At 49.3% G+C, this 18,411-nt stretch overlaps 1 protein-coding gene across 5 annotated transcripts in view; it reads left to right on the top strand.

Moving 5' to 3' along the window:
• The window catches only part of Ldlrad3 (low density lipoprotein receptor class A domain containing 3), a 226,504-nt gene that overhangs the window by 61,982 nt on the left and 146,111 nt on the right, over positions 1–18,411 (top strand). For all 5 annotated transcript variants that reach the window (XM_047519356.1, XM_047519355.1, XM_047519352.1 and 2 more), the window contains exon 2: positions 7,521–7,667. In XM_047519356.1, coding sequence (XP_047375312.1) covers positions 7,521–7,667 — 147 coding nt within the window. The remainder of the gene's footprint in view (positions 1–7,520; positions 7,668–18,411) is intronic.

Raw genomic sequence — 18,411 nt, 5'->3', positions numbered from 1 at the left:
CAGTCTTTTCATTTATGTTGTCTATGCTGTTTAGAGCCTTATTTTCAGAAATCTTTTTCTTATTCTGAGCTCATAAAAATATGCTTTTGGGCTTAAATAAAGATCGTTTTGCTTTTCTGGCCTTGTTCCCTGGTTGGCGTTGCTATTTTGCCCACCCTGCCTGGGGGCATGAGTGTGGCCTGCAGAATGGTTCCCAGTGACCATGGAAATGGTCACATTTGTCCTGGGGCACAGGAGGCTGAACTTGGGACTGGAGCACAACCCTTCTTCTGGACCCCATGCCTGTTTCTGAGAGCTGCTGTCGTGCAGCGTCGATTGGCCCTCTCTTGCTGGCCTGGTAAAATTGATCCCCTGTCCCTTCTCTCAGTTTAGCTTCACTGCCTCTGCTGCAAGCTGAAAATGCGGAAGGTCTGCGCGGTGGCTTCAGCTTGTGGCCCTTACTCATGTCCAATATCCAGTCGTCCTTGATGAGCTGAGCAAAAACAGTGCTCTGAGGCTTGGGAAGCTCTTCGCTTCTCTTCCTGGGAGCGTCCAAGCATTCTGCAGACCCCACCTCACTGAGCATTGTATTTTGCACAGCAAAGCATAAATGGGTTCAAGTCAAGTTCAGATATTCACAAAACTTACGAGTGTCCAAACTGGGAAGGATTCTCTGGGGGCCACAGCTTCTGTTTCTCACCCATTTAGTCAACAGTTTTTTATGGAGTGTCTGCTGACTGCCTGGTCTCGGTAGTTGCTGAGGAAGCAGTGACGCCAGGGTGGCCGAGGTCCCTTTCATGGAGGGGAGAGCAGCCAGTAAACACTGGGCCTGTTTCAGAGTCTGGGCGTGAGGGGACGGTGAGGAAGCACCTCGAGACTGGACCCCTTTGTGATTTCTTATTTTACATAGATCTGTTTTCTTATGGCATAAAAGTTGGTTGGTAAGTGGGCCAAAGCCAGCCCAGCACCTGTTTTTAGACACTCCCTGAGCTAAGAATGGCTTTTACATGTTTAAATGGTTGGAGGAAAAAAAGAAAAATCAAACATTTGCAAGAGATTTTGATGGGAAGGAACACTTACTATGAACCTCAGTTGAGTGAAATGTTAACTCTCCCCCTCCCTAAAGAATTCCATACTCCTTGGTAGACATACATTATGGAAAATGGTACTTGGTGATTATGACAATACTTTGAACTCCATCCATAAGAATTTTGTGGAATCTTGCTTTCTTTCTTATGCAGATACCTACATAGCATTCATAATTTGGCCTCTTGGTCTGCACAGCTGAAACAAGACTGGTCTAGTGCTGTGACTTTGGTCAGGTTACTTCCTCAGGCTCAGTTTCTTCATCTGCAGAATGGGTAGGGTACCTAAGTCACAGGGCTATTGTAAGAAATAGAAAAGAACTGATGTTCAACTCCTGCCATGTTTAAGTGCTTCAGTAGATGTTAGATTGACCCTAGTGAAAAGTCAGTAAGAATCAACTTCCTTTGGGCTGTTAAAGGGAGCCCAAGGAGGGGTGGGGACCAAGCTGGGGTGGGGCTCAGGGCTCACCTTGCAAGTTGGGTCATGACGAACAGCATGCTCTAGTGTTGCCATTAGGCCCCAGAACTGTGGCCCCCAGACCCCACAAAAGCTGCATCCCATGACTCCGAAGACCCCCATTCCATTAATGCCATTGCAGTATAATTTTCCTTGTGAAATGCAATGAAGCATAACTTAAAAAATGTAAGTAACAGCTTCAGGCCCTTAATGAGGCTATAAATACAGGAGAAAAATAATTTATAAAGCTCTTTCTGGTGAAAAACTCTCCTTTCCCTAGACTCCTCCACGTTCTCTTTGCTTGCCTTGTTAATACTACCCATTGGCTTTCTTTGCTTAAACTCGTTTTTATAAGAAGGAAACAAAACTTTATCATTTTGGAATGCATGCATCTTTGTACTTTGTGGGAGAAACAGACCATAAGGCTGCAGACCTGGGTGGACAGCTAGGCTCCCTCACTGTCCGGGGGACCTGCTCCAGCCACAAGTTTTTCCTGTGGCAAAATTACATAGGATCTTCCTTCAGGGTCTTGGGCAGTGTTACTGTGACATCTGTGAATGCCGAGGGTGAGCAGTCCGGGACTGAACCCAGGGTCATTGTATATTTTCAGCAATTTCTCTTTGTCTTCCTTGAGCAGATGGGGAAACTGAGGCTGGGACTCGCAGGTTGAACTCCCAGGGCAGAGTGGTGTGCAAGGTCTGGACTCCGCTCTACGGAGACCTGGCTGGGCTCAGGTTCTTGGAGCCAGAGGTACATCCTCGTCCCAGACTCAGATGTCCTACATGATTGCTCCCTTCTTGGCGACAGCCAGAGTGCCCCTCCACAGCCAAATTCCAGCATAGGTAGTTTGTTCGATGAGAACTGAATGGCTTTGGGAAATTCTCAGGACAGATGTCTTTGTTCTGTCTGAGAGTGAAGTCACCATTCAGAGCATTCAGGAGTGGAAGAGACCTTTAGAATTTTCTAGGCACCTTCGCTGTTCACAGACAAATCACCCCAGACCAGCTCACTTGGTGGCTTTACCTGTGCCCATGTGTGGATGTGTGTGTGTACATGTGTGCACGCATGTGTGCATATGCCTCGAGACGCAAGTCACAGGGAAGACAGACGGTTCCTTTCAGTGGTCTCATAACACTGTGTTTGTTGGCACCAGGCAGTTGGAAGAGGTTGTTAATTCTCTGGGGAGGTTTTAGGGAAGATCTGTTGGAGATCTGCAAAATTGAATGCTAAGCTGCATGTGCGTCTGCACATATGTATGTTTTTGCATCTTGCTTTGCTGTTGGTTGAGGCTACAGACGCAGACCGTCGGGAAGTGAAGGATGGGAATGAGAACCGTAGAGCAGAAAGCAGAAAGCAGGGCCTGCGGATGGTTTGCAGATGTCAACTCTGCACTGCACCATGATGGGGGTAGCCCTAGGGAGAGAAGATGAGCAGAGAGAGAGGAGAGAATCCAGAGGATCCAGCTGGTGGAATAGAACTCCCATTTCTCAGCCGGAAAGGTTAACATCACTAACTGCGTGTTCTGGAACGATCCTGGTGGAATGCAGCAGCTGTTGGAGTTTGTGTGGTTGCCCCAGCCTGGGCCCCTTGTCAAGTGTAAATCTGTGGAAGAAGCTGCTGGAGCCCAATGGGGGAGGACTTGGATTTCTTTTCCTTTCCCCCATTCTTGGTACAGATGGTGGAGTTATTTTAAGTAAGTGATGTGCTGCGGTGAAAATGGGCAACTCTTTTTCATTTTTCAGCGTAATGAAAAAAAGAAAAGGGAGGAGGAGAAACCCCAGCTAGCCAGCTCCGTGCTAATGCTTGTCTTTTTTGGATTCTAAATGTGTCCCAAGATACTGAGATGGGATAAATATTTCAGCCACTAGAAAGTCCTGCGTCGGGCTGAAAAGATTTCTAGCCTCTTTTAAAGTGGACAGGGTAGTGATTTACTGGGGTAAGTCTAGACATGCCCACATCCCCTATTTAACTATCTGTGTACAGATCCCACTCACATACCGGGGAAATGGTGCAAGGAGGGGCTGGAACTTTCCAAGGAGTGAGGGAGATGGGAAAGGAGGTAGTGATGCCGCACTTGGTTTTCTTAGAGTGGTCACAGATATTCACTGGGGTCCTGTGGAGTGGCAGTGCCTGGACTGAGGGGTTGAGTGACATGGTGTCCCTCTGCCTATAGGAGTGTTCGTCTGGTGGGGGGTTAGTGGAAATGCCTCCATAATCCCAGGTTGGGAGAACTCAGGACAAGACCAGAGAGAAAAGCAGGTCCAGCGGTATTTTGTGGAACCTCCTGACTTGTGACTTAGGCTAAGGTCTGAGGGGTAAACACCAGGAGTCTGCTGTTTGGATAGGACTGCAGAGGCTTCCATGATATAGAGGGGCTTAAACAACAGGAGTTCCTTGTCTCTCAGTTCTGGAGGCTGGAAACCTGAGGTCAAGGTGCAGGGCCAGCCTCTTCTGAGGCCTCCCTCCTTGGCGGGTGGGTGACTGTCTTCTCCTTGTGACTTCACAGGTTCTCTCTGTCCTGATCTCTTCTTCCCATGAGGACACTGGTCATATTGAGTTAGGGCCCGCTTTAGAGACCTCATTTCAACTCCATTGTCTCTTTAAAGACCCTATCTTTAAATACAGTCACCCTGAGGTATTAGGAGTTAGGGCTTCAACATATACATTTTTAGGAACAAAATTTGGACCCTAACACCAGGTTAAAGGGGGGCTGAAGTGTCTCTGGGATCAACAGCCAGCATGCCTGAGGCTTCTCAGCAGGGAAGACATTGGTGTGATCAAGGGAAGGGTTGGAAAGGAAGATCCAGAAGTGGGCAGGGTGACATCTTGCTGGGCTTTGTAAACCTGGCAGGAGTTTCGGATTCATCCTAAGGCACAGAGAAATCATCAATTGCATTTAAAATCTCACTCTGTGAAGAGAAGGAACTGGAGGGCATGAGAAGTGGCATTTGGCAGCTTAGCTTAAACCAGGGTTTCTCTGGCTCAGCATGATTGGCATTTCTGGCTGGAAATGATTTTGCTCTGGGAGGTTGTGTTCTGGGCACTGCTGGAGGCTTAGCAGCACTCCTGGCCTTTACCTGCTAAATGCCAATTGTACCCGCCCCTAGTCCTGACAGCCCCCCCAAAAAATGTACTCAGACACTAACATTTGTTCCCTGGGGGAACAAAATTGCCCCCTATCCAGAACCACTGGTTGAAAGTGGGACAAGAGACAGTGGTGGCTTGCTTTGGGTGGTGCCAGGTTGGTGAGCCAGATTGGGTGGGTTTGAGGAAGGTTTTGAAGAGAGAATTTGACTTTTCTTTGCTTTGATTTCTACTTGTGCCAAGTTTGAGGCTGTCACTTCCCTGGAGCACTGGCTGTGTGTCCCCTGCATGCACAGTGGAGAGGCACAGAGATGTGGCTCTGTCTTATCCTTCACCAGGCCTGGGAGCCCGAGGCTGGCAGGGCCACCTGTGGATAACGGCTGTGGTATTTCGTCTCTGCATCCACCCATTCATTTGTCAAGTCCATGTGGAAACAGATTTATTGACTCTTATTGCAAGCACTTTGGAATTTTATCTGGCTAATTTTCTGGTTGTGGAAATCTGTTGATCAGAACAAGATTTCACAGTTGTCGTGACTTTTCCAGGGGACTTGCCTTTGAGGAGCGACCTCTACAAAAGCAAGTTTAAGTGAATTCCAAACCAAACAGAATGACAGTTCTGCATTGCAGAGCCCCAAAGAGCTCTCTGCTTGCTGAGAAGCCTGTAGCAGTGGTTGGGAAACAGCTGGATGTGTCAGGTTTCTGGTTTGAGCATTTGGTGTCTGGCAAGGATCCAGCCCTGGATGCCCTCCTAGGTTCCTCCCTATCACACCCCCTCACAGTGAATCGGTTTCATGTTATTCTTGGGGTTGATGATAACTTTTTGGAGTTGTCTTCAGAGGGAGTCCATTGAGCCTGGGCTCAATGGGACAGAGTGTGTTGATTGATTAGTGATGTCTGATTGGGTAGTAGAACGTGAGAACTAGTAGCACAATACATTTGCAAGTCCTAGCAGCCAGAGCTGTGTGCTTTTTTATTCCAGACCTTTCTGTGCCCTGGGCTGCCCCTTCCTGCACCGTGTCTTTGCTGGTGCTGTTCTCTAGGCCTGGAGATCTCTTATTTTAAATGTCTGTGTATCCATCAACATCCACTGTAAATGCCACCTCTTTGCAGGATTCTTTCTTGAGTCCCCTGAATTTTGACTAAAGAGACTAGGGAGCTCTTTGGTGACTTTTACAGTAAAGAAATGTGTAGAAAGATCCTTCTGGGCACAGAAAGGAGAATAGATTGGAGAGAGGCAAGGTGGGAGGCAGGGAGGCCAGGCTGGGAGATTATGGCAGGCAGAAATCCCAGAAAGAGAAGGTGGCCTCTTGGACTGGAGTGGCGACCGTGACATTGGTGGCTTGGTGATGGGTCATCTGTGTGGGCAGTGGAATGAGGAAGGGACAGGCAAGATTTCTAGGTTCTGATGTGGGTAGCTGGGCAGAGCAAACCCCTGCTCTAGCTTCTCGTCTGGATCTTTCCACAGGGAGACAGGGTGTGCAGTATTGGCCCAGGTGGCAGATGGTCTCCGAGGGAATGTCCATACTTGGTGCCGTAGCTCACGTGGTGCTGCTGGCTTGTGGCTGTGTCCTTTCCAATTGGTTGTTGTCTGCTTCTTCCTGTTATAAAATATTTTTAGTGTCATCCCCAGAGCAGCATAACCAGAAAACCGGGGAAGCGCTTATCTGTGCTTGGAGAAGCCAGGGTCGCTTCAGAAGGAAGGCTGCCCAGGAGGTGCCTGCTAAAGGGTGTGCCAGGAGACCGGGGGTAGAGGGCATTCCAGTAAAGACAGCAGCACCTCGAGAGGGGAGAGGCACTGCAGGAGGATGTGAAGAGGCATCCCGAATGGAATATGGAAGCCCGGGGAGGCAAAGCCTGGAAAGTGCACCCTGGGCCCTCTTTCCTCCTCTCACCGCCAGGCATAAAGGCCACGTTCTTATTACAGTGTGCCTGTGTGCCTGTCCAGCCTGTGGCCTTGGGTCTTTGTCTTTGGGACGCAGCACAAGTCTGGGACATTGTGCCCAGTAAGTGCTCATTGAATGACTCAGGAGGGAGCCCTGGAGCTATGGGAGAGCTGAGGGAATGGTCTGTTTTTCCTCCTAACCCCCAAGACTCTTTCACTTCCAGATGGCTCCTGTCCATCAGTCATTGATCACACTGGCTGGGACTGATCAGATTGATCAGATCCTGGCCCCTGGGAAATCCGCCTTCAGGGTTCACTGTGGAATGAGTTCCTGGGCTCCCCCACTGCCATGGTAACGCCTTCTCTGTTTGCTTTCTTGCCTAAGGGTGGTTTCGGGTGGAGACCTTGGCACTTTATGACTCTATTCAGTGGAGTTGAACCTGAACCTCAGGGCTTGGTTCTGAGCCTCTGGTAACACTTGGCAGGTAGTGTAGTGACCAGCATAGCCTCTTGGGGGTGAGAAGGCCTGAGTTCAAGTTTCCTCTTGGCCTTTCCTCCCTATTAGATCTCAGGCAGGTTGGTTTGTAGATCTGAGCATCTTATTTCCTAGAGTGAATCGAGTCCCCGGTATTCTTGCCAACTTGGCCCAAGTTCAAGGACTGCGACTGTTGGGGCTGCGGAGTCTGAGGCCTGGAAGGATCCTACTCTTCCTGCTGTTGGAGATAACCCGGAGTCCAGTGTGCTCCTATCTGGGGCTTTAATTTTTGTTGCTGCTGCTGGCTACAAAGGAACATTTGGGTTTTACAAGCTGTCTTTTGAGTGGAGAGGGAGAAGGAAGTCAGTCAGCAACGATTTTGTGGCCAGACATCCAAATGCTTTTCCCATAATTCTCCTTGTAACCCTTTTGCCATCCTCGATCCGATCGCAAGCACGGAAACCAAGGCCCGGGTGGTGGTGGGCGGAGACATCTCCCGGAGGCCTCAACTGTGCTGCTGCCGCGTGCCCTCTGACCCCGCCCCTCTCGCCCACAGATAGCCAGCTGCTGCCCGGGAACAACTTCACCAACGAGTGCAACATTCCAGGCAACTTCATGTGCGGCAACGGGCGGTGCATCCCGGGCGCCTGGCAGTGCGACGGGCTGCCCGACTGCTTCGACAAGAGTGACGAGAAGGAGTGCCGTGAGTGGCCCTGCCCTGGGCTGCAGGTGGGGGTGGGTGGGCGGACTCTGGGGCCCAGAGGAGGAGCCTCTGATCCGACGTCCCCCCTACACCCTGTTCGCGGCAGCCTGGTGGGGCCAGGGCTCTGGCTGGCTGTCCCGTCTGTCCCTGTGTCTCATAGCAGCACGGTCTGTGCAGAAACGGGGGTCATGATGGCGGTGGAGCCCCTGCTCGGACGAGCTGAACGTTCTCCCGGGATGCTCTGGATGAGGAGGCGGGACCCGGGTGATGCTGTCGCCTTCACTTTCCATACCAGCCCTTGAGAATCCGGGAGTTGATGTCGCTGCTGTGTCTCTTGCTGGAAGCAGCAGCTCTGGCATTGGAGCCCAGGGCTCTCCTTGCCCACAGGACACTGTGCAGTTTTCTCGATGAGTCTGGGAGGTGTAAGGTCATGCAGGTGCCCAGCTGGAGTGGGCACTGACTTGGGAGTCCTTGGCTCTCTTGCCCCTTCTCTCTGCTCGTGGGTACAGCCTGCGCCTTCACGGGGGCCATCACCTTTAGCTGGGCGCTGCCAGGATCTGGTGGTCCTTGTGATCCTCCCCACCCGCCTCCTCATTCAGCCTCTTACTATTTTGTGTTCCTGGATCATGTGCGATTTGAGTTGGGGATAATCTACAAGAAAGGAGGCAGGAGGCTCAGGGTGTCCAGTGGTCATGCTCTGGGCCTGGCAGAGTCGGTTCCTCTTTCTTCTCCAAGTTTGTCTCTGCAGGGTGAGCGTGGCTGTGGCTCACCCTTCTGGACACCCTGTTAGGGGTGGGCACAGGCTTGTCAGAGGGGGACTGCCCTGGGGCCGCCAAGTGGACAGTGGTTCTTGGCTCTTTCACGGGCTTCGGGAACCAGGCCATGTGGCCTCTGACAGGAGAACTGTGTGTTCTGGCTCTGGACCTGCTGTCTGTCTGGAAGCCAACTGAGGAAGTGGCCAAGGATGGGATAACAACGTGAACTTTTAGCATAGCTCTAACTGGGACATGAGGCCCCGTCCGACACACAGGAAGAGCCTTGGATTTGGAGCCCACCTCAGGGGGCCTAGGGATGTGCTTGGAGACCAGCCCCTCACCTGGCAAAGGGGTCTGGTGTCCCCCATGCCTGAGCCTGCTCTTCTGAGAAGTTTTAGAGAGGAAAAATTGGGCCAGTGATTTTGGGGAGAATGTTTGTGATTTTTCTGAATGAATCATTAGTCCTAATGCTTTCCCCCACCCCTCCATTGCTTTTGAAAAGTATCACCTCTATTTCAATGTTTCCCTATATCTAGCACGGCTTCAAACTGCTAGAAATGTAACATTTAGTAATTTGAGTTTGGAGTGAGATTGGGTGTGTGAGCTCTATCCTCCTCTAGTTTTAAGGATTGTTGAACATGATACAAGTATGTGGAATTGCCACTTCCGGACAAGGGGGTGTTTTGAACTCCCGTGAATGCAGATTGTCATTCGCTAGCTGGGGGTATCTGGCACACAAGAAGTTTGTGAAGAGATGCAAGATTAGGAATCAGATTTAAGCTTCATTACCAGCTTTGTCGGTAGAAGCTGTGTGATATTGGTAACTTCTAGAATATTCTGTGCCCTCTGTGGGTATAGCTCCATGATTTTAGAATTCGTGCTCAAACTGGACGAGAAGGTGGACAGAGAATGTTTTTATTTTATTTTACTTTATTTTTAAATGGTTCCAGCAGCTGCGTGGAGCTGCCTGGTTTGGTTTGGGATAGGCTTATTCATGGCTACCTCTATCCGGCCCTTCGTGTGGTGGAGACGTGACTGGCTTTTATTTAGTCTTTTGATCAAAACATAATTAGAAAACCATATACACAAACACACACATTAGCCTCTCCTCTGTTGCCCTCCCCTCCTTTTGCTTTAAATTGCAAAAACAGAACCCTAGAAAGTTTAGACAATAGGCAAAATGCCCCCTTTTATAACAGACATTCAACTCTCATTTTAAATTTCTTACATATTCCCTTCCAGTCTAGGTGTTGCGGGCATGAGCTTTGGAGAAAGATGATGGATATCCAAAGTCCAGTCCTTTCTCTTTTCTTAGGGGGCCATGTAATCCTCCAAAAGTTTCCAGAATGTTCTAAACCATAGCCATAGGGAGGAATACAGAAAATTCTTTACTCTCTTAGAGCCTCAATTTCCTGCTGTCCAAAATGGGCAAGAAGACTTATAATACTTAGCCTTGCTGTGAAATTTCGACCTGCGTGAGGCACGCAGTGAAGTGCCTGCTTGCAGTAAGTGGCCCATAAACGTTAACTGTTATTGGTCAGTCTGCACAAACTGTTATATGGTCATCATTATGGGGACGTCTGATGGAATCACTTGCTTTTTTCTCCTTACCATCAGGACCTTGACCATGTGACTGTATTTCATATTCAGTTGTTTTGTGCGGTTGGTTCAAATTCCATCACATAGATGCACTGGAACTTAATCATCCCTTTCTTGTTTAAATCGCTATTGCTTTTTTACTTCTACCAAGCAACATATTTAGAATCACTTAAAGAATTTATCCCTATCCAGATGACAGAAATACAGGCCGGTTCCAGGCTGAGCCCAGGTGGCAGGGCCCAGGTCTATGGGAGGACCAGCTGCCTCGCCTTCTGAAGGACGGACGCCCTGATGCAGAATTCTCACGGCCTTCCTCCAGGGCAGGACTGGGCTCTGGGCCTTCTTCAGGAGAAGAAACCCTTTCTCTGATTGTGTGGAATGACTAGAGAGGGGAGTGAAGGGGGCCATGTTCTCATCTCGGGGGTGATGGCCTCACATTTAGTACTGACAAAACAATGTGCTTAAAAGAAGAGAGAGAGAATGCTTGTCCATTCTAGAGGGCAGGGCAGGACCTGGAGAGGGGTTTTGTGGTGGGGTGTGGGCCAGTGAGCAGCTATATTGTATCCACAGCAGAGGGAAAGATTTCCAGAGGACAGGAAGAATGTTTATTAGAAAGGTAATAAAATCACATATTCTAAAACCTGAGAGGAAGGCGAGGCGAAAAACAAAGATATCCCACCTGGGGTCTGTATTCCCAGCAGACCCTCTCTGAGCACCCTAAAGCTTCCAACCGGGCTCCCCGCCACCCATGGTCACCATGGATATTCAATTACACACTTCCATTTCTCCCTGTAAAACATTTCAGCATGTTAACATTTTTCTGGGTTTTTCATATTGCTCTTTATCATTTTTAATGCCTAATTTCCATTAATGGTATCATATAACGTACCTCGCATTCTTAGCCTCTCATTGATTATATAGTATTTTTATTTTTTATTTTTTTGCAGTGCTGGGATTGGAACCCGGGGCCTCCTGGCACATCCAGGCAAGAGCTCTCCCACTGAGCCACACCCCGGTCCCCACACTAACCTCATGCTGTCTTCCACTATTGGAAATGGTGCTCGCTATTGTGAGCGTGAGGCTGGGCATGACTTCCCCCCCCCCGTTTTGAAAAACTGCTGAAGGCTGGATTCTCAGAAATGAAATCGCTGGGCTGAAGGGTGGGAGCTTTTTCTGGCTTGCACATAGACTGGGCCCTTGTTTTGCTAAAGCTCTGCACCAGTCTGCTCTCCCTGGCAAGACATGAAAACTGGAACTTTATTTGAGTCTTGGCAGCATTAAGCAATATCTTTAAAAAACATTTTTTTTTTCTGGTTAATTTAATAGCTGAAAACAGTTCATATATTTTAATTCTTTGTTTTTTTTTTTTTAAACTAACAAGGTTGAAGTTTTTCCCATACCTCTATTTACTAGCTGTATTTCCTTGTGAAATGTCTATTAATGAACGAAAATGAATGTCCAACTGGGTGAACACTTTACCTTTTCTACCTTGTGCTTCTGGAGAACCTCTCTCAGAGTTTTGAGAATAGGCTCATTTGGGGACACTTGGCGTGTATTTCTGTTCTTGGTTAGTGGGTTGTCCTAAGTGATCATTTTGTTCAAATCTTTTTTTCTTCTCTTTGCTTGGAATGAAAGGAATAGGGGTACATTTGAGGAAAGCATGGAGGTTCTGTGAAGACCCTGGCTGTAGAGGAGCCATAGTGTGTTCTGGTTGGAGCCTCCTCTGGGCCACACTGTCCCAGGAACTTGGTGTTTTATGAAATCATTAGATGGTCACAGAAGCCTTAGTGGGAAGGAACTGTTGTCATCTCCAGATGAGAAAAGCCCAGGCACCGATAGCTTTGTTACCCAGAGCTTGCCTGTTGGCCTGGAAAATAAGTCACTGTACCCTTCCCTCCCCTGGAGACCCACAGGGTCTTTTTTCTTTGTGTACAGGCAGCTGTTACCTGCTGAACAGGATCATGTGGGTTGAATGGCTTCATGGCAGAATCGTGACTGTGTCAGTCAGCTTTCTGTTACTCTAACTAATACCTGAGATAATCAACTTACAAAGAGAAAAGGGTTTCTCTGGCTCACAGATTTGGAGATTTCATCCATGATCTGTTGGACCTGCTGCTTTGGGCCTGTGGCAAGGAAGCACATCATCATAGCAGGAATGCATAGTATAGCAAAATTTCTTACCTCATAGCTGTAAAGAAAGAGAGAAAGAGAGAAAGAAGAAGAAAGAAGCCAGGTCCAGCTACTCAGGAGGCTGATGCAAGAGGATCACAAATCCAAGGCCAGCTTTGCCAAATTAGTGAGACTTTGTTTCAAAATAAAAAAATTTAAAAAGGCTAAGGATGTAGCTCAGGTAAAGCACCTCTGGGTTCAGTCTTCAGGGACCCTTCCAAAAAAGGGAAAAGTCTGGGATGGCCTCCTCCCCTTCTAGGGCACACCACTGTAGACCCCCCACTGGGCCCCATGTCTTTTTGTTGGTTTTGCAGTGCTGGAGATCAAGCCCAGAGCCTGGCAAGTGCTGTACAACTGAGCTCCACTCCCAGCCCTAAGCCTTCTCTCTTAAAGGCTCCATCACATACCAGTAGTGCCACTCTGGGGATCAGATTGTCCACACATGGGCCTTTAGAGAAACTGAAGATCCAGACTATCGCGATGACTAACTTGCTTTTAAAAAGTTTTAGAGATGCCAGTAGTATTTTTCTATGTTGATGATTTTTAAATTGGCCTTCAGTCCTGTGAGTCTCTGAAATGTCCTGGATGAGGGTGTACTTTAGCCACTGCCACTCCTTATAATGAACACTTCTAGAATGTGCACGTGACCTGGAATTGAGTAACTTAAGATCTCCTTCCACTTCATTTTGGATTTTGATACCATTTCTCTGTATCGTGATTGCTTGGGATCCTCCTACAAGTAATTTTCTGCTCCTTTAGAAAATTGTATTAATTAAATTGTGTTAATCTCTGGCTGGGAATGTGTGGACTTCTAAAATCTCGGGACCCTTTATGGTTTCTGTGTGTGTGCAAGTGCATGGGTGTGCATGTGCACACATGTTTGTGTTTGGTGGGAGACCAAGGGGGGAATAAATTTGAAAACCTTGTCAAATGATAAAATTTAAATGAATCGCCAAATCCAGAGACATGGGGAAATATTTGCAAAAACAGAATTTGAATTTTATTTGTTTTTACCGTTCCCAACTATAGCTTACATGCACATGTCTTCTCCTGGCTCTGATCTGCTGGCAGAAATCCATGAGATAGGACCGGAAGGGCAAGTTTGGGGTAATAATCACCTCCTGTAAAGGGGAAGAAATCCCCTTCCTCTTTCCTCTGTCATCTTCCTCATCTGCCTCTAGGTGGCGCCACATGTAATGATTTCTTTAAACCTGGTGCTGTTGACTGGATTCTGAGTTACCTTCCTTACCAAGCTTAATGGTGATTCAGTTATGGCACCTGAGGCCTTCAGGAAGATTCAGAAAGAGCCTTCCCTTGAGACCTTCAGAAGGAGCCAACTCTGGTGAAACCTTGATTTTGGATTTCTGTCTTCCAGGATTATGAGAAGAAATGTCTGCTGTTTAAACCACCCAGCGTGGTACTTTGGTACAGCTGCCTTGGTAAAGGAATACAGCCCTGGTCTCCTCACTGTTGCATTTTAAAATTGTCACCCAGTGAGTGACGCTTGTCCTGCACCTGTGTGACAGGATGGTTTCCACAGACATCCTACTTCTTGTTCCAACGATGTGGAAGTCGGAGTCTTACTGCAGTGGGGTGAATTGTGTCCCCCTGCAGCATGTGGAAGTCCTAACTCTTGGGATCTCAGAAGGTAGCCTTATTTGGAAACAGGGTCGCTGCAGATGTAATTAGTCAAGATGAGGTTGTCCTGGAGCAGGGAGCCCTTAATTCAATCCGAATGCTCTCCTTATAAGAAGATGGCATGAAGGTCTGAGGGAAGAACGCCATGTGACAGTAGGGACAGGGGTTGGAGTGAGGTAGCCACAAACCAGGGGGCACTGAGGGTCGGCGGCTGCCCCCAGAAGCCAGGGAGTGGCAAGGAAGCATTCTGCCCAGAGTCCAGAGGGACCGCAGCCCAGCTAAGACCTGATTCCAGACTCTGGTCTCCAGAATGTGAGAGTAGCTTTCTGCTGTGGGCCACTCGGTTCACGGAACTTCACGATGGCAGCCCCTTACTTCCCAGGGTCCACTGAAGCCAGCTGGGGTCCTGTGAGCCAGGAGACGTGGGCCTTCTTTTCCTGCTGCCTGGCCTCCCTGTTGCTGCTTGGGTGCGTGCCTCGTGCTGGGAGTGAAGTTTCCCTTTTCCTGCAGGTCGTGGTTCTTCCTGGCAAGCCATTTTGAAGTGCTGAACTCCAGATGCCCTCTGGAAACAAAACCAGCCCTTCGAAGAGTCTAGATAGAGAGGATCACTGTGTTTTAACACTGTCCGTCAAACCCTTTCGAATGAAAAGACCCACCCATTCCCAGCGCTCACGGTCAGGAGGAAATCTGAGACCTGGGTGCGTGCGTGTACCTGTGTGTTGCCTCCTTTCTAAAGGAGTCTTTTTTAAAGGTCTCGGTCACTCCAGGCGTACCCCTACTCCCATCTCACTTAATTTCTTCTGTCTTCACCTCAAATTCCAGACCATAAATCCTGTGGGGAAGAATAAAGGGTTTGGGGCCAGACCATGCTGGATTCTCCCCAGCCTTGTTTTATGATCTGAGGCACCTGTTTCCTCAGCTGTAAAATGGGATCATAACTGCACTGACTCCAGGGGTCTTGAAAACATGTACTAAGTGGTGGGTCCAGGCCACAGCCTGTGATCTTGCACATCAGTGTTGTTTGCGGGGGTGACCCTTTCCTGGAGGCCACTCCACGCTTCCTAAAGGAGCGAATGCCTGCGTGCGAGGCCTGTGGCTGGTGCTGGCTTCGGTGGCGCATTCAGTAAATGCTAACTGCAGAGGTCCCTCAGACCCAGGCCTGCTGGTGACAGCCCCGCCCAGTGCTCCCCATGGACCCCCTGTTTGCTGGTCAGTATCTTCTTTTCCCGTGAGCGGGTCCTGGGTTCTGGGGAATCTCCTTTGGCTTCTGGCTTTGGGGAGCCAGCCCAATGCCCAAGCTGCTGCAAAAGAGGAGGAAATGAGTATTTCAAGGCCGGAGGGGAGCCAGGCTCTTGAGATTGCAGGGAAGGACGTCTGGAGGTGACTTTGCTTTTACTTGGGCAACCTCTGCCGTGGTGGACCTGCAGGCAGCCCCTACCCACTGGAGGGGCCCATGCTGGCTTGGTCTCAGCTCTGCTGGGGCTCATGCTGTTAGGTGCCAAGCCGGTCTTAGTGGTGGTGTTCTGCTTCGTTACCTCCTGTCTTGCTCAGCCTCCATGGTGGACAGTCCCTGCCACCCTCACTACACTGACCTGAAGCCAGCATGGTTCCCTCTGGCCTTCACTGCAGGTATAGAACTTGTAGAATAACCTGTCTTCCCGATCCCTCTTTTTACCCTAGATGTGCTCTTCAGGCCTCAGGGGCCATGTGAGGGGGACTTTCAGTTCTGATGTTGGCATCATTAATTCCCAGTTAGGCTCCTGTCTGTACTTACATGGGTGTGATTCCAGATTCTCAGGCTACACTTGACTTAATGTGAACCTGGTCTTACGCCAACTTTTCTAAAAGTTCCCTGATAGATTTTCTTTTTTTTTTTTTTTTAAAGACGACAGTAATTTTGCACTGAATAGAGAAAGTCAGAATGCACCCAGGCCCTCTAGGTGTATTAGTATCTTAAGGCTGCTGTAACAAAATATCACAAACTGGATGGCATAACACAACAGAAACGCATTCCCTCACCATTCTGTTAGATTCAGCGGGGCCATCCTTCCTCTGAGGCTCTGGAGAAGGCCCTTCCCTCTTCCTGGCTTCTGGTGGTCACAGGCAATGCTTGTGTTCTTTGACTAACTGTGGTCACATGGTCTTCTCCCTGTTGCCTGTGTCTGTGCTTCTATCCACATTTCCTTCTCCTTATGAGGACACTGGTCATAGAATTAGGGTTCACCTCACTATGGGATGACGCAATAAAGTCTTCAGAGACACTGTTTCCAAAAAGTTTCCCTCCCCAGATGCTAGGAATGATTCAGCCTCACACACTGGGTAGACATGGAGATGGTAGAGCACCCAGGGACCAGCAGCTACTACAGGACAGGACAAGGCCTTCGCTCATGTGAGGCTCCTTGGTGAACCCTGGGCTGCGAGGATTCTTGCAGCCTGTGCTGGGGCATCTTTCACTGTTACTCCTTCTCTTCTGCCTTTTTAGCCTGGTGGTTATGGAGTAGGACCATGTGTGTCTGTAGCTGGGGAGTGGTTTGGAAGGAAGCCTAAGAAGAGCGATGTCCAGGAGGAAGTAAATAGATTTTTTAAAAGCTGGCTACATGTGCTCTTTCTTCTGTCACCTGGAGCCTTGATCTGGCCACTTCCACAATGAAAATGTGTTCTGAACACCACTGTGTGTGGCCCCCTGGGAAAGTGTCGTGCCTCTCATGGCCCCTGGGGTGGGCAGAGTGGACTGAGACAGTGCCCTGGCCTTCTACCCTCGGCCTTGCCTGGCAGCTGGGAGGCCTCGGCTGGGGGACCCAGCCACTTTGGGTGCAATCACGTCACTTGACCCGTGCCAGACTTAAACATATGTGTTCATTGCCAATGTTTATGGACTGGAAAACTGGAAATCTGCACATGCAATTTGGGATTACTGAGTTGTCTTCAAAAATCAGATTTGACAGTAGAACGCTTTGTGCACCTGGAGAGAACCTGGTCTACTCTGCTTCTGTCACCCACGTCGCCACGTCACTCATGCTGAGGCTGCTGGGGTCTCTTCGGTTCTGAGATGCGTGTTTTCCCCACACTGCCCGATGGGCCAAGGCAGCTAGTGTCCTGGCAGAATTGGCAGAGCTGTTTTGTTCTTGTACATAAAATAGTGGCACGCTTTGCCATTGCTGGCATCTTGGATTCATGAAATGCAGTAATTTTCTCTGATTGCTAGCATATGAGGTTTCAACCCAGGGTGCTGAACATTTCCAAACAAAGACATGCACCATGTGTGTCTGTTTTCCTTAGGGTGCTGGGCTGGCAGGATAGGAGGCTGGGTGCCTGGTAGGAACGACCTGGCTCTGGAGCCACATGGGATCAAATCCTGCCTCCCTCCCGTGGGAGCTGTGTCCTGGGCCAGTCACCTCATAACTCCCATGGGATTTTTGGGGAGGACTTAATAAGCTAAAACCCTGAACACCATTCAAGCAGCAGCTGGCTCATAGTAAACACTCGGTAAACATCGGCTGTGCTCTTATTGGCAGAGGAGTTCTATTTCTGAATTTGATCCCAGATCTACCACTGGCTACTCACCTCTTAGAGCCTTGGTTTCTTCCTCTGTGAAATGGGAGCAGGTGTGGGAAGCGGGCAGGGTGAGAATATATCCATGTAAAGGTGCTGGTGTTTGGTACCTAGCTGGCACCTAGTAAAATACATGTCCCCCTCTTCTCCCTTCTGCAGGGTGCATAGTGCCCTGTAAGGGGGTCTCCAGGGTTGCCAGAGGGTTTGGATCCAGGCTCCCTCGGGCTCCTTTAGGCATCTCCGATGGACTGGATAATCCCAGAGATTCTGCTTTTCTCCAGGTTGTTTGAGCTAAGGAAGGTGACCTGCCTGACCTGTATCAGAAGTGCCGTGGCTGTCCAGGTTGGCAGATTGGCCCAAACTAGCATCTCCCCTCTTTTAGGAGCCTGAGCCCGAGATGCCAGCTCTGCAGGGTGGAGTGTGGGTCAGTCTTAGGTTGGGGTCCCCCCCACCAGCTGCACTGCCCTCAGCTCCCACTGATCCCTCCTCACTGCCACCCAGAAGTGAGAAGAGTAGGGCTCTACCAGAGGCCCTGGTGCTTCTTCCCTTGGAGTTGGGACAGAAGCCCCCAGGCTGTGGTTGGGGAAGAAGTTGAGTCAAGACTGTGGATATATAAGCTTCCTGGACCCTCGAGAAAAGCCAGGCAGAACTTACCTGGTTTAATGTCTTTCTGGAGAAGAGCAGCTTCCTCATTTCAGGGGCCACCGAGTCTCCCAGTTCTTGGAGATTGCATTTGTTACTCAGTGAAATCTGCCTGTCACTCATCCCTGCTGGGGCCATTCTAGGGAGCCTCGTTGGCCCATCCCAGGATCATGCCGAGCCCCTCCATCTCTCCTGGGTGGCAGCTACAGTTTGGGACCAGACTCTGCTGTCACTTGCTTGAAACTACCAATTTCAATGCCAGTGGTGTCGTTGGCCAAGAACTTGGTGTCATGGAGTCGTCTTTGAAGTCAGCTCTGCACATCAGCCTCAGTCCCTCCCAGCCGTCCTATCTGTCACTTCCAGCGAGTCCCACATTAGCAGCACTGTGG

Source organism: Sciurus carolinensis, chromosome 11, assembly GCF_902686445.1.
Source record: "Sciurus carolinensis chromosome 11, mSciCar1.2, whole genome shotgun sequence".
Lineage (NCBI taxonomy): Eukaryota > Metazoa > Chordata > Mammalia > Rodentia > Sciuridae > Sciurus > Sciurus carolinensis.
The sequence above is the reverse complement of the archived record's forward strand: the minus strand, read 5'-3'. Positions and strand labels throughout refer to the sequence as shown.